The sequence below is a fragment of the Lolium rigidum genome, chromosome 3 (assembly GCF_022539505.1).
Source record: "Lolium rigidum isolate FL_2022 chromosome 3, APGP_CSIRO_Lrig_0.1, whole genome shotgun sequence".
In the NCBI taxonomy this organism is placed as follows: domain Eukaryota; kingdom Viridiplantae; phylum Streptophyta; class Magnoliopsida; order Poales; family Poaceae; genus Lolium; species Lolium rigidum.
The window spans coordinates 258,261,471-258,286,150 of record NC_061510.1 but is presented as its reverse complement, the minus strand read 5'-3'; the positions used below and the strand labels follow the sequence as shown (position 1 = coordinate 258,286,150).

General features: G+C 41.7%; 5 protein-coding genes across 7 annotated transcripts; 1 reads left to right on the top strand and 4 right to left on the bottom strand.

The window, feature by feature from the left end:
• The first annotated feature begins 940 nt into the window (after positions 1-940).
• LOC124699376 lies at positions 941-6,748 on the top strand. Of its 3 annotated transcripts, none has more exons than XM_047231692.1 (6): positions 941-1,123; positions 2,481-2,676; positions 4,824-5,449; positions 5,531-5,683; positions 5,789-5,905; positions 5,992-6,748. In XM_047231692.1, exons 3-6 carry the CDS (start codon positions 5,243-5,245, stop codon positions 6,544-6,546), a joined length of 1,032 nt encoding a protein of 343 aa, XP_047087648.1. In that variant the 5' UTR covers positions 941-1,123; positions 2,481-2,676; positions 4,824-5,242; the 3' UTR covers positions 6,547-6,748. The 3 variants fall into 3 exon arrangements, with proteins under 3 accessions (XP_047087648.1, XP_047087649.1, XP_047087647.1); XM_047231693.1 differs by having other exon boundaries at positions 941-1,160; XM_047231691.1 differs by having other exon boundaries at positions 943-1,117.
• Positions 6,749-7,560: 812 nt separating this feature from the next.
• LOC124696413 lies at positions 7,561-10,660 on the bottom strand. Its single transcript, XM_047229146.1, has 10 exons — positions 10,534-10,660; positions 10,252-10,378; positions 9,982-10,074; positions 9,747-9,862; positions 9,590-9,652; positions 9,137-9,491; positions 8,826-9,021; positions 8,619-8,717; positions 8,248-8,501; positions 7,561-8,140 (listed from the first exon to the last, which is right to left on the bottom strand). Exons 2-10 carry the CDS (start codon positions 10,371-10,373, stop codon positions 7,561-7,563), a joined length of 1,878 nt encoding a protein of 625 aa, XP_047085102.1. The 5' UTR covers positions 10,374-10,378; positions 10,534-10,660.
• A 2,586-nt stretch (positions 10,661-13,246) lies between these two features.
• LOC124699375 (pentatricopeptide repeat-containing protein At2g03380, mitochondrial-like) lies at positions 13,247-14,472 on the bottom strand. Its single transcript, XM_047231690.1, has one exon. It carries the CDS (start codon positions 14,470-14,472, stop codon positions 13,891-13,893), a length of 582 nt encoding a protein of 193 aa, XP_047087646.1. The 3' UTR covers positions 13,247-13,890.
• A 2,186-nt stretch (positions 14,473-16,658) lies between these two features.
• On the bottom strand, positions 16,659-17,867 carry LOC124696412 (ferroptosis suppressor protein 1-like). The gene is made up of 2 exons (XM_047229145.1): positions 17,761-17,867; positions 16,659-17,655 (listed from the first exon to the last, which is right to left on the bottom strand). The coding sequence occupies exons 1-2, from the start codon at positions 17,865-17,867 to the stop codon at positions 16,659-16,661; spliced, it is 1,104 nt and encodes a 367-aa protein (XP_047085101.1).
• A 3,095-nt stretch (positions 17,868-20,962) lies between these two features.
• Positions 20,963-22,619, bottom strand: LOC124699374 ((+)-neomenthol dehydrogenase-like). The gene is made up of 5 exons (XM_047231689.1): positions 22,437-22,619; positions 22,090-22,333; positions 21,930-21,992; positions 21,642-21,839; positions 20,963-21,543 (listed from the first exon to the last, which is right to left on the bottom strand). The coding sequence occupies exons 1-5, from the start codon at positions 22,469-22,471 to the stop codon at positions 21,163-21,165; spliced, it is 921 nt and encodes a 306-aa protein (XP_047087645.1). The 5' UTR covers positions 22,472-22,619; the 3' UTR covers positions 20,963-21,162.
• Between the last annotated feature and the right edge of the window lie 2,061 nt (positions 22,620-24,680).

Here is a 24,680-nt window from a genome sequence, read left to right as displayed (position 1 = left end):
TCTCGATCCCTATATTCCAGATGTGTGCAATTCGCACGAAAACTTCCCACTGATAGCCTCGGTGCGCTACATCCTTGACCGGAGAAACCTGCATATTTGTTCCATGGACATGCACGCAAGTATGACTTCTTAGTATAGAAAAGAACACATTGCAACGACAATAGAAAGTTGAACAATGCAACTCAGCAGAATATTTGATTTCTTATAAACAAAAGAATTATGAAATTTTGAGTTCAGGGAGAAGAAAAGCAGAACAGAGAAGGAAACAAAATAGAGAAAAGAAAAAGATGCACAAATTGATTGGTGATGATTACCTCGCTGATCCATCCATCCTCGGAGCTAGCGAAGCTGCAACGCCACCTATAACCTGAGAGAGCAAGTGAAGGGAAGAAGGCGATGTGAGGATAATAGAAAAAGGCACCAACAACCAAAACCAAATGGAAGCAACAAAAAAATTAGATGGAAAACATGTAACAACAGATAGACGAAGGCAGACGGAACGACGAGTAGCACGACAACACAATGGAAAGAAGAGGGAACCATTTATAAATATGTATACACAAAGCTGGCTTAATTTCTTAAGTTTATCTTTTATATAAACTATTAAATGATCAGAATCAATGTGTATGCATTAAATTCTCGGAAAAAAATGATATTCTGCCTATTTGTTACAAAAAGCTTCATGTATACCATTTTCTATTCTATGTTACTGTACTGGCACCATTCCACAAGCGGTTAACTCTGTTCTCATTCAACTATGAGTATGCCAACCGGATAGTCACTTCTAGCGGAGCCGGTAACTACCGGTGCTCCCAACGTCGTCCGTTTTGTTTGCGATGCGTGCTTCCACGTCAGCTAACCGTTGTATATGCACATGTTTATTTCGGTATTCAGCTGTATGATTTCTGTATTGTACAAGAAGTAATGAGTTGGCCCACCGTCCTGTAACCTCGCGTAGCCTTTATTCCCTTGCCGGCTCCGGTTCGATTCCCCTCTACTATTAGTCAATTTTCTCTCTCAACTTCATCTTCTTCCTCTGCTTCGTCCAGTTCTTTGCTCCGGCCCATCCCCGGCGGATTCATAGACCGCGTAGTCGTGGTTCTGGGAGCAGTGGAAGGTACGTGTGAGTAACCTTCGATTCAACATCTGTAGGAGATGAAGTAAGATTCCTCTTTAAATCTTGACTATTACATTTCCAGATTTTGGGAAATGCGCCGCCATTGTTAGGGTTAGAATCTTGTATGTAAAGAGTTGCTTTTTGAGATCCAGTGTTTATTACTATGAACTCCCTGCCTGCGTACCCCCCCCCCCCCGCCCCCCTCCCGCGACGTCCGTTTTACCCTGATTCATTTCAGTTCTGCAGTTGCAACTGTGTGTCGAAGGTAGTAAGTATGTGTTGTTAAAGTATTTTTGTTTGCACCATTCTTCAGATTAATTTCATTCACAGTTACAAGTAATTTGTTTCTTCACTCTTCTAGCATATGAACATAATTTCCTCAGGTGTTAGGTAATTATCTAGGTACAGGTGTGCAAATTTAATGAAGTGTTGAGTGTCTTTACCTCTGAATCGATGGATTCACTTAATTTCCCTGTACCCAGTTGACCTGGCAGTAGAGGATTAGTGGGTACTCCTTGAGTGCATATGCAAGCAAATTAAAGTGAAAATAGTTCTTAGTAGGTGCTAACGATGTAACAGTTGTTTGAGCAATCACCTTGTAGGAATAGTACTGACCTGTATGAGATATACCTTTTCAGCATGGTTTTTTCAATTGTTGGTTTTGTTTGCTGTATGAAGACAGTACAAACACAATATGAACACTCGGAAATTTGCGTTCATTGCATTTTTTCTGAACATATTTTTCCAACCGATGAACAGAATTCAGTAAATACATGTGGCATGTACCATACATCCCTGCTTCCAATATGTTACGGTATTATTAGTTAGACCAATTATATCTAGAAGATTGATATGATAAGTCTGAATCGACCTATACCTGTCTTTATAATTACCAAATCCTAGAATCAATGTGAATCACATATGTGTGACCAAAATAATATATCTGGGATTTGTGTGAACAAAATGAATTGAATTTTTTTGCACGTATTTAATTTTTTTATGAATAATTGTCAACATGATTTATGGTGCACTATGAATAGCTTGTACTTGGGATAGATTTTCCTAACAAATGAGAGTGTCTTGTCTTAACTTTATGCTTTTTCGATATTTTTTTTTTTTCATTTGAGTAGATAACTAATTTGAAGACATGTATATTATATTAAACCAACCCACTTGAAATGAAAGATGTATAACTCAGAATGTTCAACTGTATATGGAACTTCCAATTGGTTGCTGTCTCAAACAATTTGTTGTATGGAACAATATTTTTCAACACATTTCATTCAGTTGTTTGAACTGTTTCTCATTTTCACAGCAATCATTTCATTACAGCTGCATATTTATTAGATTATGTGTCTCGTAGGAGGCAGTCAGAAAATGGATCTAGACGACGACGATTTTGAGATGCCATCTAGAACATCCCCTCATCTTCGATTCAGGAACACACCAAAGAAGAAACATGAGGACATGGTTAATCACACTGGAACAGAGAAGAGGCCACTGAAGAGAAGGAAAACCATGACCAACAAGTCCCAGAACCGGATGAAAAGTTGAAGCAGGTAACCTTAGTGTTTCAGTACCACAGATTGCTAGCAGACTCCAGTACGAACTTTAGTGGTGCTGTATTCAGAAACAAGAAAACTGGGCGTAAGACTTTATTAAAACTCCTAACAACACAACGCTAGTTCGAACTTCAGTATTACCGTATAGAGCAACGAAGTAGTAAGTTATCTTAGTAATTGCCACTTGTATTTAAAATTTTATAAGTTTTACAAGTTCCCATGCATGTATGATTTTTTACCATATTTGTGTATATGTCCCAGATCCTGAGTTCATTTTCATATCTGATTGGCTTCCACACGATTGTCTCACACTATGTGTCCATATGCTCATTGCGAATATATGCAGCACCGTAAATGTCTTAATACATATGTATTGTAAATTCCTCAGATTTGGAAGCGGCAGCATTATGTGGTCCTTATATTTGTTAGTTCCGGTAGGTGCATAGGATTTATATCAATTTGAGCTGTCCAGTCATGAAGGTAGTCCTAAGCTTTGAACATTCCATTTCAATTGTTGCTATGTTGTTGTCATAAACATGCAATATACAAGAGTATTAGGAATCTGTGGAAAATGTGTTCTACATAAAAATAAAGGGATGGATTTCTAAGACATATTAGGAATATATACCAAAAAAAGGGATGCCCCAGTTCAGAAATCCTTGTAAAAATCCAATAGAAAAAAAATCCCAGATTTAGAAATTATTTTAGTGGAGTTATATCCATGATATAATACTTGCATCTGTGATAGACAATTGATTTCTGAATGGTAATTGGGTAGTATTTTGGTACCAAATGTTCACTAAATATACATAATATTTGCAATATTTCTTTGATACCAAGATGTTATTGAAGACTGAACCCATGCTTACACCAAATACAACCCATATTTCTTTGCTCACATAACATAGCAGATATTTTATGAAAATTTTGAACAAATTCAAACTCTTTTTTTTTAAGAAATATAACTCGAATACTATGTGTGAATCATATTTGTGTGGAAAAAAAATATCTGGATTATGTGTGAAAAAAACGAACTGAATTTCTATATATTATTTAAGAGATTGTACGAAGAATTATTTAAATATTTCTATATAATTGATTTCGGAAATGTAATTCAATCATTCTCGGTATGATTCAAATTTCTAAGACATCTATATAATATGTGCCATATATATCTGATACCAAGATGTTACTGAACCCATACTTAGAAAAATATATTGATCATTTTATTTCAGTTATTCACCAATAAATTTGAGGTATTTTAAGCGGACTATAATTATTTTAGAAAAACTGAAACATGTGTGAATCATATTTGTGTGAAAAAACAAAAATAACTGGAATATGTGTGAAAAAGGAGCTAAACTTTTACAGATTATTTCTTAAAAATTATAATGGACTGAAATTATGATGAAAAGAATGAAAGATGATTGCAGTATATGTTAATGATATATGGAACTTCTAGGGACTTAATAAAATTTGGGGAAACTATGACATGATATTTCGTTGGAATGTTTTGTCATTTATTTTAAACTGATACAATATTTGAAACATGGTTGATAAGTTATACAAACTGAACCCAGTTATAATCTTTAAGAACCATGCAGTAGAGTTATACAAATTGAACCTAATTAAAAGTTATACAAACTGGAAGCACTGTCGTGCATTAGAATGACAATGAGGAGTAGGAGAGGTTTTATTGTCAAAGGGAACACCGTGGTGGAATCAATTTGTGTTCAGTGGCCGAGATATTTCATTGGCCGAGATATTTCATTGGCCGAGATATTTCATTGGTGGAATCAATATGAACACCAATTTTTGTATATTATATAACAAAACTCGGAAATTGCGTTCAGTGGCCGAGATATTTCATTGCAATTTTTGTGAACATATTGTTCGAACCGATGAACAGAATTCAGTAAATTCCGAATCTCAGTAAATTCAGTGGCCGAGACAGTTGTTACGTGCAAGTGAAAGCTGAACCTATAGTGTCACGTATATTCCGAATCTCCGTGTTACTACGGAAACAAACTCTAGCTCTAGTTTTCTCATTCTGTAATACCATTTGTACACTAAATTAGAACAGTAATTTACTTGTTTTGGCTTTATTTGTTGCATGCTCATATGTGGTTGTATATTTCAAGCAGAATATTGGATTCAAATGTTCCCCTCATCTTTTGTTCGATCTGCTGAAGACCCTAGACAGAGATCAGAGGAATTGGGTTGATGAACTCGGTTTCGGTATTCTATTATCCATGCCAAATTGTAGGCTTCCTAAAGATCTGACAGTGTGGTTAGTGAGCCATTTCAGTTGGAAGAAGCAAGCTCTGACTGTACGTGGCCGAACAGTCCCAATTAAACAGCTTATGAAGAAGCTGTTAGGTATACCTGATGGCCCTTTTCCTGTACCTTTGCCCCGTAGCAAGCGTGGCAAATCAAAGTGCATTTACCCCACCGATGAGGACAAAGAGATGAAGGATGAGAAAGGTGCAAGGGGTTTGAGTTATAAGGCTATTACGAGTCACTAATAGCTACTCATGACCCAGTACAATTTAAAAGATCCTTTATGTTGTACGTGCTCTGTATTTACTTTGCTCCATCTAGTGGCCACTTTATTAACCTTGGCTACTCACCCATCGTGAGCAACGTTGACCTCATCAAGGATATGAACTGGTGCGACCATGTAGCTGATGTTCTCATCGAAGGAATTCGGGAATATCGAGACTCGAAGGCAGTTAATGTCAATGTCCATGGATGTGTACATGTTCTGCTGGTTAGTCTTTACCATATGAATATTTTCCATATTGCATATGATAGACGAGTGCATCACTAATAGTTGGCAATTTCATTGCAGCTCATTTATATTGATATGGTTAAGTCTCCAATATTGGAAGTTCCCGGAGGATACCCCCGTGTACTATATGTAACTACTGAGTTGCTAGACTTGTTAGATTTGTCTGATTTGAAGTCCAGCTCATCTGGTCGTCCAGAGTATGGCAAGCTACAGGTGCCTTTTTTCTTTCCATCATATTGCACTTTCTCTTCAAACCTTCTGTTTTCGGAAATGATGGTGTACCTTTCGAAAATGGCTGACCCCTTGAGCGATGTACAGATTGCTGATTCACCATATGGAGAAGAGTTTGTAACGACCGCCACACCAAATGGACGTCCCACCAGATCCATACATGGCTGCAGTAGTACTGCCCATACTAATGTGGATGTTCAAAAGGTTAGCCATGTACCCAACAGCCAGCAGCCCGTAATACCAAATTATTTGTACTTATGCTCGAACAACTAAATTTGCGTACATTGTAGGTTTTATTTGATGGAATGCACCAAATTGAAGCGCAATATTCAACATCAAGAGACAAGATCCATGCAGAAATGTACGAGACCTACAAACAGAAGATCCATAAGATTGATTCTGAAAGATCCTCAGCAATTTCTGCTCTCCATAAAAAAATATCTTCTTTACATGAATCTGCCGCAGCATCTCCACATACTATGAAGACAGTGAGAACAACTAAAAGTGTTGCTCACGAACCGCTCCCAACGAAAAGTGTAGCTGACCCTTCTTCACATGGAACAATTAAGGAGGTCAATACTACCCCCACAGCAGCTCCTCCAATTTGCAGCACACCTCCAGAAGTGTCATGTTTGCTGAACAAAGCATCACAGTCACATAACAGTTCCCTGTCGAGTTATCAGAGATACCTCAGCGTGCCAATAATAATTCCAATGACAGTTCAGAACATCCCTATGTACATATTCCAATTCCTTTGCAGGAAACATCTGTTGAACCTACCCATGGCTGCATCCGTTCACCAGAAGCTTCAGAAAGATGTATTGATCTTCAGAAAGATCTATTGATCGAGAGAAATACACGGTCCAGGCGCCGATTCGGAATTGTTTGTATGCATAAAAGGATTGAATTCTATACATAATTCTTTCCTATTGGGTACGAATATGTTACTGAAGCTATATGTGAAACATATAATGTTCGTTTGATGGAAATATTGTTTCAATCTGGGGAGGATGCTAATTTGGATAGTGATTTTGGTGCTGAAAATTTCTCACTCGGTCTGACCTTAAGTCTAATATTTGTTGACAAATTTGAATAATGTATGAAATATATGTCGTATTAGTTTGATACAAAAATGTGACTGCACCTATACTTTATTAGATCATAATTGGTATGACACACAGTTCAGTAAATATAAAACATTGTTCATTTCATTGGATAAATCATATACTCCTAGTCAATATCATACACTTATCAAATGAATGTGTCATATGTAGTTTGTACCAATTTGATGTTAAGAGAATACTTGAGAAATTAATATTATATGCTATAAATTGTTTATATAATATTGGTATCCATAGTAATAAAAAATTCTAAATATAATAGTATGTAACACTGTAATTTTTCTTTGAAACCAAGATGTTATTAAACACATATTTGACAAAAATATTATTAGGTCATTGTTGATATGTTACTCGTATCCAAATTCTAACTATAGATTGAAACTGTTTTGCATTCTTTTCTAATAAAGAGTTGAAACTATTTTGAAAATCCAGACAAATAATTAGAACAGTTTTTGTAACCAAACAGAGATTGCGGCTGCTGGAAAAGATGAGCTTGCAGCTGCCGAAAGAGCTGTGCGAGATCTGGTGCTGATCAGAGCCAGCGCAATAAAATAGCATGCGGGTGTGACCAATTTGAGCAGGCGGAAAATCACTCTCCAAGCGAATACGAAGGAGTACTTTTTTTTAACAGGGGTCGGGTCCGAAGACCCTAGTAGCTGCATTGAAAAGTAGAGTGGCGGTTACAAATAACAGAAAAGCCCCTACAGGTCAAGGGAATTCTGGATAAGACCCGAGCTTTTACAGAGAAGACCCTAAAAGAAAATCTGAAAAAGCAATCAGGTCCTCTGAGCTCTTCACCACATCTGGAGCACGCCGTCGAGTTGCTCCGCCACCGAACTGACACCGGCGCCGGGGACGAACCACTTGGCCCAGCATCGTGGCAGGAGCGATTGAGCTTCCCCTCAGACTTCTTGGTCTCTGGGAAGTAAGAACACCCGGTGAAGGGCCGCCAATCGGCCAGAAGATGCAGGGGCAGGGCGGTGACGCCGGCGATGGTCCCCGCTGAATAACTTCCCAGGATGAACGCCGCCTCAACGGCGGGATTGTTGAAGCATCCGCAGCTCTCGAGAAGAAGAGGCACCACCACCAGTGCATGGTAGCAGCAGCACCATCGCTGTCCTCTCCCTCGCCGCCATGGCCGGCCAAGAGGAGCAGCTTGGGTGTGCTCCCCCGACACCAGAGGTAGCCAGGATAAGATCTCCAGCAGGCAGAAGCGGAGTCGACGACGTGGCTGGGCTCTTCCTCGCCTCCACGGCCGGCCAGGAGCCCTTCCACCCCTTTGGTCGTCGGCGTGCAAGCGCTTCCCCCCTCGCCTCCACTGCATTCGAATTAAATAGTATTAAATTATATGTAACACGTTTCTGGGAAAAATGTAGTTCATCTATGACGGTATTATGGAAAGATGATGCTTTCGTGCAGTAATACCTCGGTGAACCAGATATTATTGGTTCCACAAAGTTAGCCCTGAAATCAGACCATCTGACTCTCCAACCTTCGAACAGCAAGTCCACAACTTTTTCTAGACAATCCTGGATTTTCCCAATGTTCACTTTGTGTATATCTTCTAATCTTTGATCTCTGGGCATTGCATACATTGGATCTAGAACATGTATTCTGAGTTCTTCCATGTCCCAGTAGTAAGCATACCAATTCATTTCAACAAAAGCAGGAATGATGATCTGTCAATTTATGTTTCATGCGTAAGATACACTTATACGTTTATTTTCATATACATTCATTTCAAAGTAAACATATAGGAAACAAAAATAATTGGAATTACGCACATAGAAACTCACCATTCTACATTCAGATATATCATATTCATTGAACAGCATAGTGAATTGGTATATAATTGATATGCATTCCAGCGGATCGTTGCTTCCTAGAACTAGCATCTGGTTACAAGGACATTATTAGATTGTATGGCCGATGAGTACATAAACAGAACTACACATAAGAGTATAGCATTTATTTATTCTCAATGTTATTCAATTTTTTCTTACCGCGAAATCTGATTCCATGATATGCCTCCAACAAAGTTTCTTTCCGGAGCCATACATTGAACTATCCAGTTGGATTGTTCTCCTAAGAGCTATATCAAATGCTTCTGGAGTGAACCCTTTTCTCTTTATGAATATATCCTTAAGTTCATAGCCATCTAGTTCTATGTACTTCGGCAGAGCATGCACAATCCAGTTCCTGCATCAATAATTGTGAAAGTTTGTCGAATTAGGTATTTCGAAGTTCATTGACCTGTACACAAATTTATTTTAATAAATGCATGCAGCTGCGATAGTTGATGAATTGTCAATACCTCCGAAGAGTAGATGCATTGTTATTCACAAGCCAGTCATAGAGGTCATTTGTAACACGTATTGTCACACGCTTCTTCCGCGCCCCAGTCATCCACGGATGTGGAGCAAACCCTCTTTGCTTGCATTTAAGTTTGCTAAACATGCAGTCCTTCAACTTTTTATCACTTGGGCACATTGCAATCCCTGAACCAGTCTCTATGATAGCAGTTATATCATCTTGAGATAGTATGAACGGTTCACATTTCCCGGGCTCGACCGAATTATGAATATCCTTTTCTACCTTTATTCTCTTTGAACTTGTGTCTCTTTCTTCATGGAATAGCTTCTTTCCTAAAAGAGGAGTGAACATCCCACCTACATTGGGCGGTAGTCCTTTAGTATATTTGGTTAGTATATGTACATGCATATTGCTGAAACTAGACTGTACGGAATAACAAAATACAAGTATCTACCTTCTTTGTTTTTTTCCTGTACCCCCATGTCATTACCGGCTAATCCTCCAACTGAACTTTGGCCTGGACATTAGAATATGATAAACAGTACTGCATACCATTAAGTCTAAGTATAACAGATTCTTGCCAACTTATACTCTATGAAGTTAGGTAGTACCGTCACTTCTAATGCTGCTGTAGTTAGATGAAACTTGGAGTGAGGATGTTTCTTTCAAATGGCTTTCACCTCCTGCCACATTCGTTGATGCGTGGGTGTGCAGTTTTTGGGACAGGCTGAGATTATCTTGGAATATATTTGCCATAAGTGCCTCCATGTGGACTTCTATTTTTACTTAAATCCTTCCTCATTATAAACTTGTCCTGATATGTACTGGCAGACATTTGCAATTTACCTTGTTTCAATATCGCTAATGTTCTTTTCTATTAAAATGTCTTTTCCACCTCGCAGCACCATTTCTTCGTTCAATTGGGAGCTCCGATCAACGCTTAAAAAATTGCAACATATGTCAACAAAAATAGCTTAGCAATTGCTACAATAATTCAGTATGCACTATTTTAATGTACACAACAGGTAAAATCCACAATTAAAACATGTATCGCAGCAATAGAATTGATGAACACTTTAGGTTCGAAAAATGTAGTCAACTGGCAGCAAGACTTACGGGTACTTGCTCATCTCGGCGTCCTTAGCAACCATATTGAGTAGAGCTGTGAAAGAAAAATCTCTGCCGACTGATTGGATTGAGTTTTGGCAGTAGTTGTTCATGCCCTCCCCAAGATCCATACTTTCTGAGGTTGAGCGGAAAAACAAATTATGAGCCTTTACTGAGCATACAGAGGTAAGATTGAGCTGTCAAATCGGAAGGACATAATCTCAACTCGTTTCCAAAAAAATTAGGCCCCAAAATATCATATGCAATCAAATGCCATGGATATCTAGTTACCTCGATCCCCAGTTATCGTAGCCGCCACAATGGAGGACGGCAGCGCTCACTTCGGTCAAGAAGAGCAAGATCCGAGTTTGTATCCTCTATTCTCAGATCTAGGTCACGAAGCACAAGACACGCCGGGCCTGCAATAACAGCGGTAGGCCCCACCCACCCCGTACTGTCCCGATACATGCGTACGCTCGCGCCGTCGAAGTTTCATACAGCTGAATACGAATAAAGTAATGCGAATATGGGGATGCTTGCCCGAATCTCAACGACAACACAAACGGGGGATTCGACTCCGGTAGTTACCGGATCCGTTAGAAAAACCGCACTCGTATGCCAACGTCTATCTATTTACAATAAACTTGCCTGCTCCCACGGCTTGTCCGCGATGTCCACCTGCAGCTGTTGCTTGGGCAGTGCTGGAGGCGAAGGCGTTGCTTCCTAATATAGCAACATGAAAGCGGAGAATAGAAACATTAATCATCACACCAACTACTGCAGTCTAAATGGTATATATTTTTCACTTTTTTTACTAACATTTTGTAATTGTATTAAGTTTCATGCAAGGAACAACCAAACAACTGAACTGGATTTGTTCCTTGGAGCAACGAAGGAGACTATTCAGAATAAAGCATAAAACGTTGTTTTGACTGTGAGTCCTCATTTTCCTATATAAGCAAAATCAAACAAAAGGAGAATCTCACAGCTGCCACCCTAAACTCTACAAGGTGCACATGGATTCACAATAATAGAATAAACCTGAAAAATCATAAATCAAATGAACTTATTGGCCTAATCATCTATATGCCACAAGAGATATGTGTGGTAGTCACTCTTCATTCCCTTCATTTTCGGATAGATGTGGAAACCACCTTGAGCTCTTTGTAGGAAATTCGGTCAGGCCTTTTTCTTTCTTTTCGTTTTAAACCTTGCCCACCGGCACCCTTTGTAAATTTCTCTACCTGCTAATATATGGAAGCTACCAATTACTGGACCTTTCGGGGGATTTTTTTTTTTTGTATAAGTAACACAACAATCAACATGGAAAGAGTTGGCATGACAATCATCTTGGTGGTAGTAAACCATAGTGAAGGATTTCAAGGAAAAAATGAGAGCTTATTTGTCTCTCCTATCAGATATATTTGTGAATAGGTCTATCTCTAAATATTTTATATTTCTACAAAATCAGGAACATGATAAGCATGTCTTTTAGAACACGTTGAGTGAAACATGCATAAACCAAGTATTGCTTTGAAAAATGATATACCAAGTACTCCATTATACAATAAAATCACAATGTCTTGACCTTCAACAATGCTACCTCTAAAGCATTGGAAATGAGCTCTCGGTCATGGACAAATCAATGAACAGAAAAGCCTGCACAAAAGAGCATCATGTCCAAACTGAAACTAAGTACAGGTGTACCAAATTGTCACCTCTAGGAATAGATAATCTACGTGGATTACAGAAAGAACATTTTACAAGTCGCTTGGTTATTCTGCCTTTTAATTATGTACAGAGATCCTTCAAATCTTTTTCTCAAAATAAAACCTTCTGTACTTAGCTTTAGATTCATCCATATCAACAACACTATCCTACAAATGATAGGAAAACCAAATAACATAAGCCTCACATTTCTATTTATAGTTGAGGTCCAGATAAAACATATGCATGACAATGCGCTGAACTTCCTAATCAGACATGTGAACCTACTATGTGCCCCTCCTTCACCCAACCAAATTATGCACAATAGCCTTCAAATAAAAAAAAAACACATCTCTTGATTTGATTTCCATCTCTCCTCAGTCCTCACCATCGAATGATTACTTAGCCATTAACATATGCTAGCATCAAGAACAGACATCTATTCCAGGTTGAATCTCAAAACAAACCATTAGCATAATAATGCGGTATTGCAGTGCAATCAGTCCAGAACAGATAAACCAAGAGTTGAAGCTTTGCATGGCTGCTCTCCGTTTGAAGCATTGCAGTCTTGCCTCTAGCTCCAATCGGCAAACCGAAAGCAACGGCTGTGCTGCCCTTGGCAGACAACCCAGGCGACAGGGAGATCTGAATCTGGTACCTTCTGCTAATAAAAACTGAAACTGTGACCCGCAGAAAAATGTGCGGCGATGATGAAATCCTTTGTTGCAAATGCCATGACAGGCCAGTTCACCATCAGAATTTCCTGCGAGGATGCAGCTGGAACGTCCTCCACTCCCTGCCTTGGCTGCCAACCACTGATTGTTCATTATCCATCTTCTTGATATGTCGCTACTCTGATTAGAGATTGATGCCACTGAATTCATCCCTTTCCCCTGCTAGTTTCCCATCAGGCTGCAGTTTGTCTTCTACCAGCCAAACCCAACTCTGTATTCTCTGTTCTCTTGCATTCATTTGTAAGCCATCTAGAGAATTTCAAGAGATTCAGTCACATGCTAGGCTGGTGTTTCACATCAACTCAAGACTACATCACAAGAGCTAATACACTCAAGCAGCAAGGCACATATGTCCAGAATAAATGTGGCGATTGCCATGGCTGCAGGCACAAGAGTGAAGAAAACCATTTTGAGCATTCGCTTTAATACTCGGTACATTGAACTGAACCATAGCAGCAACTAAAATTTCCACCATGACAGAACGCCGGAACTCTGAGGTATCTCAAACTGAATCCTAAAAACCTCACCACAGTTTCTCGGAAATCACAGCTCCATTTCTTGGATTCACTCATAAAAGAGGCAGCGCCTCATTTCATAGATTATGGGATTTGTGACTTTGGGCTGCAAGGTAAGCAGACTTGCATTAGTTTGACAGTTCATGGAATTCCTCCACATCAAGCTTGAAAGACATTCGATTGAAAACTGCTCCTCGGCAACTGACAGGTTTGTCTACTAGCTCGGCTGCATCTCCTCGTGTTGCTGTTGCATGCTCCATCGAGATAATTTAAGAGCTAGCAGTATGAGTTAATGCAAGGGCTTACACAGAGGGGAAATGAGAAAACCAACAGGCATTCCAATGCAAATGACCAATTGTCCTCACATTGTATAATCACTATACAGCAATCTGATAGATGCCTTCAAAGTGTGAACTGTCGCTCATGTGGTTCGTCCAATGCAAGAATTATCTGTGGGTGTTTGCCACCCACGACAAAGCACCAGCATCGACTTCAAAAACTTTCAGATTGCACCTGCTCTGTGCCAGCTTGTGTTGCATTGACACACTGAATGTAATTCAACCATCACCAGCAATCAACCATTTGAAATTAGCTTCATATCATGGAAACCAGTATGTGGATGGAGTCAAGGATATTTAGATGATCTTCGGCTAACACAATGGTCAGATGGTCAACTGTCAGACTGGAACAATTCATGCAATACCATAATGTCGCATCAACCTGGCCACTCTCTCAGCCACATCAACGCGGCCGTGCGCCCGGCACGCTGAGAGAAGCACCGCAAAGATGACCCTGTCCGGGCGCGCCTCCATCCGCGCCACCAGCCCCTCAGCCTCCTCGACCTTCCCCGCCCGCGCCAGCATCTCTACCATGCACGTGTAGTGCTGCAGCGCCGGCCTCCTCACCCTCGCGAATACCTCCCTCCCCTCGCCCACCATTCCTGCCCTCGCGCACGCGGAGAGGACCACCGTCACCGCCTTATCGTCCATCTCCCCCTCCCTTCCTTGGAACAGTAAGAGTACATCCTGGCACCGTCCGTGCGCCGACATCGCGCTGGCCAGCGCGGTGCGCGCCGAGAGCGTCTGCTCCTGCCAGGGCAATTCGTCGAACACGCTGTGCGCGGAGATGGGGTCGCCGCAGGCTGAATATGCGTGCATGAGCGAGGGGACGAGGACAGCGCCCCGGCGAAGCGCGGCGGCGTGGATGGAGGCCACGAGCGGGAGGGACGGCAACGAGGCGGCGCGGCGGAGGAGCGCCGCGTAGTGCCGCCGCATGGCTACAGCCTACAGGCGGGGAAGGAGGGAAGCGTTTGCACTTTGCGCAAGCAGCCGACTCCCGATTGAGCGACACCGTTTGATTCTCAGATTGAGTCCCGTATCGGTACAGGTAGTCAGTTGAGTCCGTCCCAAAATTTAAGTCTTATATATTTTTAAAGTCAAGTTAATTAAAGTTTAATATTTTTTTATAAAAACCTATCAATAAATATGATATTTTGTAAATACCATACTAAAAATATACATTGTCTATTAAATGATATTGAATTCTATTTTACATGTTAATAATTTTGGTAAAAACTTAGTAAACTTGACATAGTTTTATTTTCTAACAATAATATAAACCTTAAGCTTTGGAATGGAGGTAGTACATAATTAATATTACTACCTTTGTATAGATTTAGAAAAATCTCGGATATCCATTTATAAATGAAGGTATTTATAGATGAAGGGAGTATTAGAAAATATTTTTTATACCCCTCCATTTTAAAAAGTATGTTGCATGTTATCTAAATTTCTATGTACCTATTCATATACTTAGTATCTAAATACATGTAAGGTTTTTAGTACAACTACCTCTGTTCATAAATAGACGTCTGAGATTTCTCTAAATTTAGATGTATCTAAACACTATTTAGTATCTAAATACATTCAGATTTAGATAAAATCCAGATATTTATTTATAGACGGAGGAAGTAGTTAAAATTTATCTACACGTATCTAGTCTCAAGGGTTGGCTGGGCATGCCTTATAGACGAATTCAGGCATCATTTAAAATGGAGGGATTAGTTTACACCATACAAGAGAAAGGTAATGCTGGAAGCACAAACCATGTTACTCCCTCCATCTCAATTTATGCTAGGCATAATTTTCCGCAAAATTCAAACCTTGTAAAGTTTAACCAATCATATAACAAAATATATCATTTTTATAACATGAAATCAATATTATTGGAAATGCGGTTAATTGTATATACATGTTATGTACATTCCATATCATATACTAGATAATAATATCTTCTGTTATATAGTTGATCAAACTTTACAAAGTTTAACTTTGACTAAAACTTATATGCAACATATTTTGGGAAGGAGGGAGTATGCGCTAAAATTTTCTTTTCTTATTTTGAAACGGAGGTAAAAGCTTTGCCGCACTCGATTAATTAAGAAGAAGTTTACAAGTTACAACAAAAACACTCCGAAGAGTGGATACAAACGGATTACTCTCCCGGCATCACTTCGCTCAAACATTTTGCCTCCGCGGAGACCCACAATTTCGCTTCATTCTTTTTTTTTCTCAAGGATGACCATCATGGGAACTTGCTTGTTTTAGAAGACTCTCACATTTCTTTCATTCCAAATTTCTCAAGTAACAAGCAGGGTGAAGAAGGGCGGCGATCATCCGACGCCACCAATCGCCGAGAAAAATGATTGGCCAATCCTTGAGCTCGACAAAAAAAACTCGAAGCCACACCTTGATGAGACTCCACAATCTCATAGTGAACCGGCATTGCGCGAACAAGTGTGTAGCTGACTCCATAGTTTGATTGCATACGGGACAAGCACCCCAGTTTGGCCATGCTCTTTTTTCTAATATATTTGCAGTTCAAAGTCTATTTTGTAAAGCAAGCCATGCAAAGGACTTGATCTTTGGTGATTCATGTCGGTGGAGATTGACCCAAAGAATTGGTCCTTGTAAGCGGAAGCCACCGAGTATTGACCATTCGCTATTAGATTCCAAACAATGTCATCCTCAACATCCTCAACTAGGTTGATAGCTTGAAGTTTAGTCCAAAAGGTCACATATTGCTCAATGTGCGTGGTGGTATGCGCTAAATTCAACTACCCATTTCGATCCATAATATGTGTTGCTCATCTCGACACATTTTAGTGTATCCGTTCTTTTGTTTCAGCGACAAGTAATATGGATTGGATGGAGCAGCATTATTTTTTTCAATTTGAGACGATTCTCAAACTGCAAAAAACCAGTACAATGTACTTTGTATGTTAGTTTGCTTCATTCTGTTACAGGTATGCCATTATATGCATCAGTCGACACGATCAAAGATTTCTAAGACGTAGCAAGAGATCAGGTAAGTTTCGATCTATATCGCCTGACTAACACCATGGCCGTCGGGTCGTTTCGGCGCAGCGCATAATTTTGACCACGGATCGCTCGACCAGGATTCAGCCGTTCCAACTGAGCCCCATCATCCTTCGCGTCCGCGACACGTAGAGGTCCCGCGGCTTGACGGCGCCGGGGATGTGGCCGATGAGCGTCATGAAAGGCAGCTCCGACAACGCGTCGCGGCGGCCGAGCGTGACGGTGATGGCGGCCTTGGAGGCCTTGTACCGGTGCAGCTTGTGCTCCAGGCCGGCGCCCTTGAGCAGCAGCCGCAGGTTCCGGGACACCACCATGGCTTGCCGCTGCGCCAGGTACCCCTGCTTCGCCTCCGGCACGTCAGTGATGTCGCCGATGGCGAACACGTTCTTGAGCCTGCCCACGCGCAGATGCTCGTCCACCGCCAGCCGTCCGTCGGCGTCTACGTGGTCAGCGAGGAACGAGCCCCGCAGCCACCCGGAGGCCACGGGCCGGCCTGTGCACACGAAGTGGCAGTCGGCGGTCACTGTCTCGCCGGCGGACGTCGTGAAGACCCGGCCGTTGCCGTCTTCCCCAGAGCCGGAGCCTGCAAGGTCTTCGACGTCGACGGTCTGGTCCAGCAGCACGGTGACGTTCTTGGAGCGGAGCCACTCGAGCGCCTTGGCCGACGCGCGGGTGCCCATGACCTTGAGCAGCCGCGGCCCGCCGTGCACGAGAGTGACGTGCTTGTCGGGGCTGTCCATGGCGATCTCCGCCGCGAGCTCGACGCCGATTGGCCCGCCGCCGATGATGAGAACGGATCCCGCGGCGGCGATCCGTTCCTTGTCGCGCTGGAACATCTCGAGCCGGTCGGAGCGCCTCTGGGGGCGCGTGCAGTTGCGGCCCGTGGCGATGACGAGGAAGTCGTAGCCGACGGTGCGGTCGACGGAGGTGAGCACGACGGAGTCGTCGACGCCGACCGCCGAGGCCGTCACGACCTTGGCGTGGGTGAGGTAGTCTGAGTGCGGGATCACGGTGCGCTCCACCGCCGCCGGGTCCACCTTGGCACGCATGTTCGCCCACGGGATCTCGAAGTACTCCTTCCTGCATCCATCCATCCATCCATCCATGGCGTCTCATGATCACCAAATCAAGAACAATCGAACCAGTGACCAATGTTTACGATTATTGGCGTGCGTGCGTGCGTACGGGTCAATGAGGACGACGTCGGCGTGAGCCTGGAGCGTCTTGGCGAGGAGGGCGCCAGCGATGCCGCCGCCGACGATGACGACGCGGTCGCCGCCGCACCGCAACATGGCTGCCCGTGCACGGATTCCTCGCTGGTGCACCAAGACAGGTGCCTGCGCATGCGAGGATCGATCGACGCCGGTCGAACGTCCAGACGGCCGGCGGCAAACCTGACCGTGCGACCCGTCAAGAGATAGCCCCCACCTGTCAATGAGCTGACTAGCCAAGAAAATTGTTATTGCTAAAAGAAGCTTAATTCCTTCCCGAAAATAGAAGTACTATTTTTTACTAGGCCAATGCCCGCCATTTTCTTACATCTCACGGGTCTGCCTTGTATCTTGAGGTGTGTTTATACATTTTTTTTATGCGGTCATCTTAATTTTTTTCTTATTTTTGCACAATTATAATAGTTAAGTTTGCTACAATAATATATTTATTTTATATTTTAAAGTTAAAACATATTTGCTCTTTCGCAGCATCGCGCGGCCATTGTCCTAGTGATCTTTAAACTGATCCTTGTGTTCCAGTGGCGGATCTAGAAAATTTTCCTTGGGTGGAGCAAACATGGTAATCTCATGTACATTATGAGTTAGATTTTTTAAACATGCCCCACCCTAACACCTGCTGGCTCCACCACTGTTGTGTTCCAGCCATTACAAGACATGGTAAAAATATTGGTCTTAATCTAAGAGCTCTTTTACCGTACCCGGCATATGGATTATAGGCCGCCCTCCAATCGATGGATTTAACGGTGAAGATGGAATCATAGTGCTGGACTTAGAGCGTCCAAATCATGACCAGTATAGTTTTTGAATATAGTTTTTTAAATTAGTCACAAACTATTTTTGTTACTGTTGAATCATGGATTTCTTGTTTCAGCTAGAATCAACATTGGGGGGTGATCCATGCTATTACATGGCAATTAGCCTGATCACCAGGGGCATGGGCCTTATAAGTAATGTCTATGTAGTTTTTGAATATAGTTTTTAGATGACTAGATATTGCTTTCTAACCATTAGTTAGTTACTTTTGTCTGTTGCTCTAATAAATTAGATTTCTGAGTCCCTAATTTCAGTTTGTGTCCGCCATTCAGGATGATTCAGTTCAGAAAATGATACTTGATCATGGTTCCATATCATTTTGTAGATTTCCTGCGGGGTCATTGTCATGGGAAAACAGATCAGCATTTGAACACAACCGACGTCATGAGGACATAAGCAAACTCACCATGCCTGGTTTAGTTGCACAAAAGAAGGCATTTTTTGAAGAATATTACAAGAAGAAGGCTCAGAAAGCTATGCATCTCACTGAAGCCACATATGAAGAAATGAGTGATGACAGTACACTCTGGACCATAGCAGGCACGACGACAAAGCACATGCAGTTATTTCCCGAAGATCCTATGGCTACTGCTCCGAGCTCCAGCTCTGAACATCTACTGCTCCAAGGTCTGAAAGTGAAACAGGAGCCATATAATGTACTCTAAATGACTTTCCTGGATATAATGTACTCCATATGACTTTCCTGGAGAGTACTAAAGAAAGCTTTCATATTGCCTGTTTCTTCCTTTCTTGGTTGATTTATGCATACTAGTAAATTTATCTGAAATGTTATAGAGAATATTGTTTCATATCAAGTGAATAACACTCTGTCTAATTGGCATACTTCATAATTTATTTGTGTTATCTATTTCAGGTAATATAGTTGTAAAATACAGGTATTTCATTCTAATATCGTTTTGATGCTGACAGTATATTGACAAAGGGGTTCTTCATGATGTCCCTTAATTGGAAATCTGATTTTACAAGTAAAGCTACAGAGTGGGTTTTTGGTTTCTGTGATTTGTTGGAGCATAAACTCGTTGTTTGTCTGTCGAAAGCATATCATTGGACAATGTTGTGGCACCTGACCTTTCTGATAGGTCCATCCACAGTCTAGCATATGTATGGTACCTAATATCTACAATCGGTTCTCTATAATTTAATGGCAGTATTTACAAAAGACAAACTGTATCATTTTATTCAGAAGACAACCTGTACCATTTTATTCAAGTTATGTTCACCCATGAAATCTTTTACAAACCATTAACCACTTTCCATAGACATCTCAATCTCCATCCAAGCACCGCATCCACAACGCGACAGTGTCTGGGGTGTTCGTTTTCGTTTAGTTTTATCAAAGTGCTTCTTCGCCGGTATCCTTCTTTAGAGCACACATAAAGACGCTGGAAAGCTATGTCCATGCCTGATTTCTTAATCAGCTCTTCTTTTCTAACACCAAATCCCTTGTACTTACCATATGCATTGTAGTACTTGTAACCTTCTTCCTTACTACTACAAGTTTCATTAAGCACCATATCATGTTCTTCATTGTCCTCCATGGCGTACACTGTAGTTATGAACCAGAGCTATATTATTACGAGTCTAATAGTAAAACTAACACATGTTTTAGTATGAATACTGCAATATCCGTGACATTTAGTGCGTAAAATAGTTTACTTCACGATTATCCTTCTAAACTAAACAAATCCTGCCCATACTTAATTTAACAATGATATTGACATGACAGAAAGTATATGCAACACATTAGAATCACCACATACATTAGTTTCAAGTGCTTCTATAGGCATCTAGTCTAGGCAAAAACAAAAAACAAAACTATTCACAACGTTTACCATGGGTCTAACTCATGATGGATCTGCACAGCGATTCAGAGACAGATCGAATTTTCTAATCTTAATAAAACACAGCTTCCAGATATAGTCAATTTCATCTCAGAGTATGTATTTACTTAATTACGATGAGCTTTCCCGGATCAGGACGCGGAGACGCTACGGCGTGGTTGACGAGCACACGGGCACCAAGGTCAAATGCGGCGGCGGCAAGCAGGTGATGGCGGGAGGGCGCCGAGAGCTATGTAGGTGGCCGCAGCCTAGGTCAAACGCGGCGGCGACGCTGCGGCGAGGTGGACGAGCAGGCGACCTCGGTGGCAGCGGAAGATGCACATACCGTTGGGATGGCGTGAAAGCCAGAGCAACAATGGCAATCTTGGCCCATCAGCAGCCTACTTTTTTTCCCCACTATTTTGTAAAGATGCAAATCAAGGAAGATGCAAATCAACGGTGACATTCCCTATACTGCTACATGCAGTATAGGGTACCGTAAAAACTCTCTAATCTAACTTATGACTTATATTTTTCTGAGGTCTCATATGATTCTTTTTGCGTTCTCCACACAGTAGTGAATATCGAATGTAAACCCTACGACTAAATGATTCTCATCTAAAACAAGCAGTGTAGCTACCACAAAACTAAGCCAGCGGTGCAGTAAGCGGCAGTCGAGCCGTCGCCATGGTAGGTATCTCTCAGACGAACGACGCCTCCTCGCCTTTGTCGAAGTACAAGCCGGTCGGCCCGCCCTCGGGCAGCAGCGCCACCTTCACGACGTTACGCGCGCCCTCCTCGGGCGTCAGGACACCCGAGCCCATGGTTATGTGGGTCTTGACGTAGCCTGGGTGCACGCAGTTGACGCGGAGCTCCGGGTGCCTCTTGGCCAAGATTCTCGAGTAGGCGTTCATGGTGGCTTTGGCCATCTTGTATGCTGCGAGAACGGTCGGCCACCCCTGCGCCTCCGACGTCCCGGCCTCAAAATCCTCGAGGAACTTGTCCAGCAGCTCGTCTATTCTCTGCTCTGTTAGGTTGTTGATGTCATTGAGCTCGTGCCTCACCTCCTCGTTCTTGATAAACTGCATGCAGTACACGTGGATTACTAGAGAAACTCTTACTACGGTGTAGGGGAAATTTCGGGTATCACTATATAGCATGATTGGTGATCGGAACTTGCCGTAAGAAGTCCAGCACCAGAGGAGACGTTCACTATTTTCCCCTCGGAGGAAGATTGCAGCAGAAGAGGCAGCAGGGCTTCGATTACATGCTTCGTGCCGTAGAAGTTTGTCTTCACACCTTCCTTTGCGCCGTCGATGGTCTCGTTGATATTTTTGAACATCCATTCGAGTCTCTGGTGGAAATCTAGGCCAATGAACTGTTGTATATATGGACAGACAAACATGTTCAGCTAGAGAATTCACCTCACATCTACAAGAGGAGAAAAAAAAAAGGACTTTGACCTCACCTTTTCCTCGTTGGTATCGAGTTCTTGGAGGTACTCAACCCCACCAATTGCGGCATTATTCACCTGCAAATTAACCGAGAATTCGATCAACCACTTGCCGGATCCCCAAAGCCTTTGCATCTCATCTAGCAGGAGTAGAGAGGAAAATCAAAAAACTTGCCAGAATATCTAGCTTCCCGAAACGGGTCTTCAAGAAATCGGCCAATCCAGCAATGTTCGAAGCGTTTGTGATGTCCAGCTGATGGAAGACGACATCACTGATCCCCATGGCTTTGAGCTTCTCCACCGCCACCGTGCCCCTCGTCTCGTCCCGGGCCGTCAAAACCACTGTAATGCCATCGCTGGCTAGTTGCCGGCATACCTCGAAACCGATCCCCTTGTTCCCGCCGGTGACGACGGCAATCCTAGCAACCGCAACAGATCAGAGCACTACATATACTGATACAAGTATACTACAGTCCAAATTTTAGCGAGGATACACAGCGGCGTCAGTATGCATATGCGTACCTCCTGTTTGCGGGGCTGGAGATGGTTCCTTCCATGAGGGTGAGAAATCACGAGCTTGAACAAGACGATGACAGACGTGGTTGCTCAGAACCAGATACGTTTATGTAACTGCTCCGGTGATATATACCTCGGTTCGTCTTTGTCTCCTTGTGGTGGTGGTTGTCCGGCACTGGATGGTGGATGGACATCATGCCACAAGCGCCATACAGACACTTCCTTTTACCCACGACAACTGGTGGATGTGAGATGGCGATTTCATGGAGGCGCCGTGGCATAACCTTGCACTTCAAAAATTGCTGCGAGTTATCCGCACATTTGTGGTGATTCGTATCTAGCGGCGTAAATGGAAAGAATAATTTTCGCACTAAATTCGTTTTCATATCTGTTTAAGAGAATCTATAATCCGTTTGAAGAGATCCGATGGATAAGGATATCCGGTTCGAACTTCACACCGGATACGGTATGCCAAATAGCATCCAGATATCCATATTCAAAAATTATTTAGAATTATCCGATCGCTTTTATCCGAATAATTCGATTTTGATCCAAAACGTCAAAACTAATAGAGCATATGTAGTAATTAGCGAGTTGCCAAATTTCTTCGCTAAACAATAACTCATTTACATAATCACTCTATCTAATATGAATGTTTTGTTAAACTCGTCTTATTAATTATTTTTGATTGTATGATTTGCGGCCTACTTATGCACGTACATATCCGAGTAATTTTGTTTCCGCCCTGAGTCCCCTGCGTTCAGATCCGCGGTCTCGTATATTCGAATTCGAATCCGCAACCGATCATTATCTGATCCGCTTTAAATTCATCAAAAATATATGGTAAAGGAAGCGGTAACATCAAAATCCAGTCCGATCTGTTTACATCCTTTATTCATATCATTCATGTTGATATCACGTCAGTCCAGATTTTTACACGGCAGATAGTACTACCTACATCAAATCCATTTCTATCAAAATGAGTGCATCGTAGTTTTAAAATTCAAATGATAAAGTTTGATAAAATAATTCAAAAAATAGATTAGCATCTAACAACATCAAATCAACATTACTAGAATCTTCATGAAATATACATTCATATTATATGTATTTGACGTTGTAGATGCTGTTATATTTTTCTACGTACTCTTCAATCATTAAATTGTTTGATCTTTGAAAAAACTAATATGCCACTACATATATCTATCTATACTATACTAGTTGAATGCGTTGCCACGGGGCTTAACGTTTTTTCTTCATGTCACGTGAAAATAAAATGCATGTAAATATTTTAGTGTATAGAAAATAACTACACAATATTCTATTTCGGGTGAAGCCTGGTGATCGGGTGTATACGTGAGCACGCATCCATTGGTTGACACGTGTCACATCTAGCAATCCACTGTTACCATCATTGTTGGATTAGCAAACCACATCAGCACTAACAACACTTCCAATTCACGTAGGACCCACCTTTTTGAATTCAAATAGTGGGCGAGATGCACTTTCAAATCGTGTGGGACCCACGCCAAGTACGCTTAGCGATGGATAAGAGAACGTCAAGGCAATAGATCCAATTAACAATAATCGGATCTCAACGCAGATCGTGTGACATCTAGAGGGTGCTCACGTATACACCTAGTCACCAAATCCCCTCTCTTTGCGATGAAATGCACATCCCATTTTTAATTCTACCCTTCGTTGGTTCTATATTCTGGGATATTACAGTTTCTCCCCCTTAACTGAAACTTCGTCCTGAAGTTGTAGTTGAAGTACCTGAATAGCTCGGGATAAGATTTTCTGAGATCATCTTCCTTTTCCCAAGTTGCTTCTCGCTCGGGGTGATGTTTCCATTGAACCTTGCAATACTTGATTGCCCTATTTCTTAACTTCTTCCAATGTTCTTCCAGAATCTTCGCTGGTCTTTCGACATAAGTTAAGTCTGATTGCAATTCTATCTCTTCATGTGAGACGGGGTCCTCTGGTGCTTTCAGACATTTCCGAAGCTGAGATACATGAAATACATTATGAATCAAATTCAACTTCTTGGGTAATTCTAGCTCAAAAGCTGTCTCTCTGTTCTGGCTGAGTATTTTGAATGGTCCTATATATCGAGGACTTAACTTTCCTTTCACTCCGAACCTCTTTAGTCCCTTCATCGGACTAACCTTTAGGTAGACCATATCTCCCACCTTGGGTTCCCAAAATCTTCTCTTCTGGTCGGCATAACTCTTTTATCGACTCTGAGCT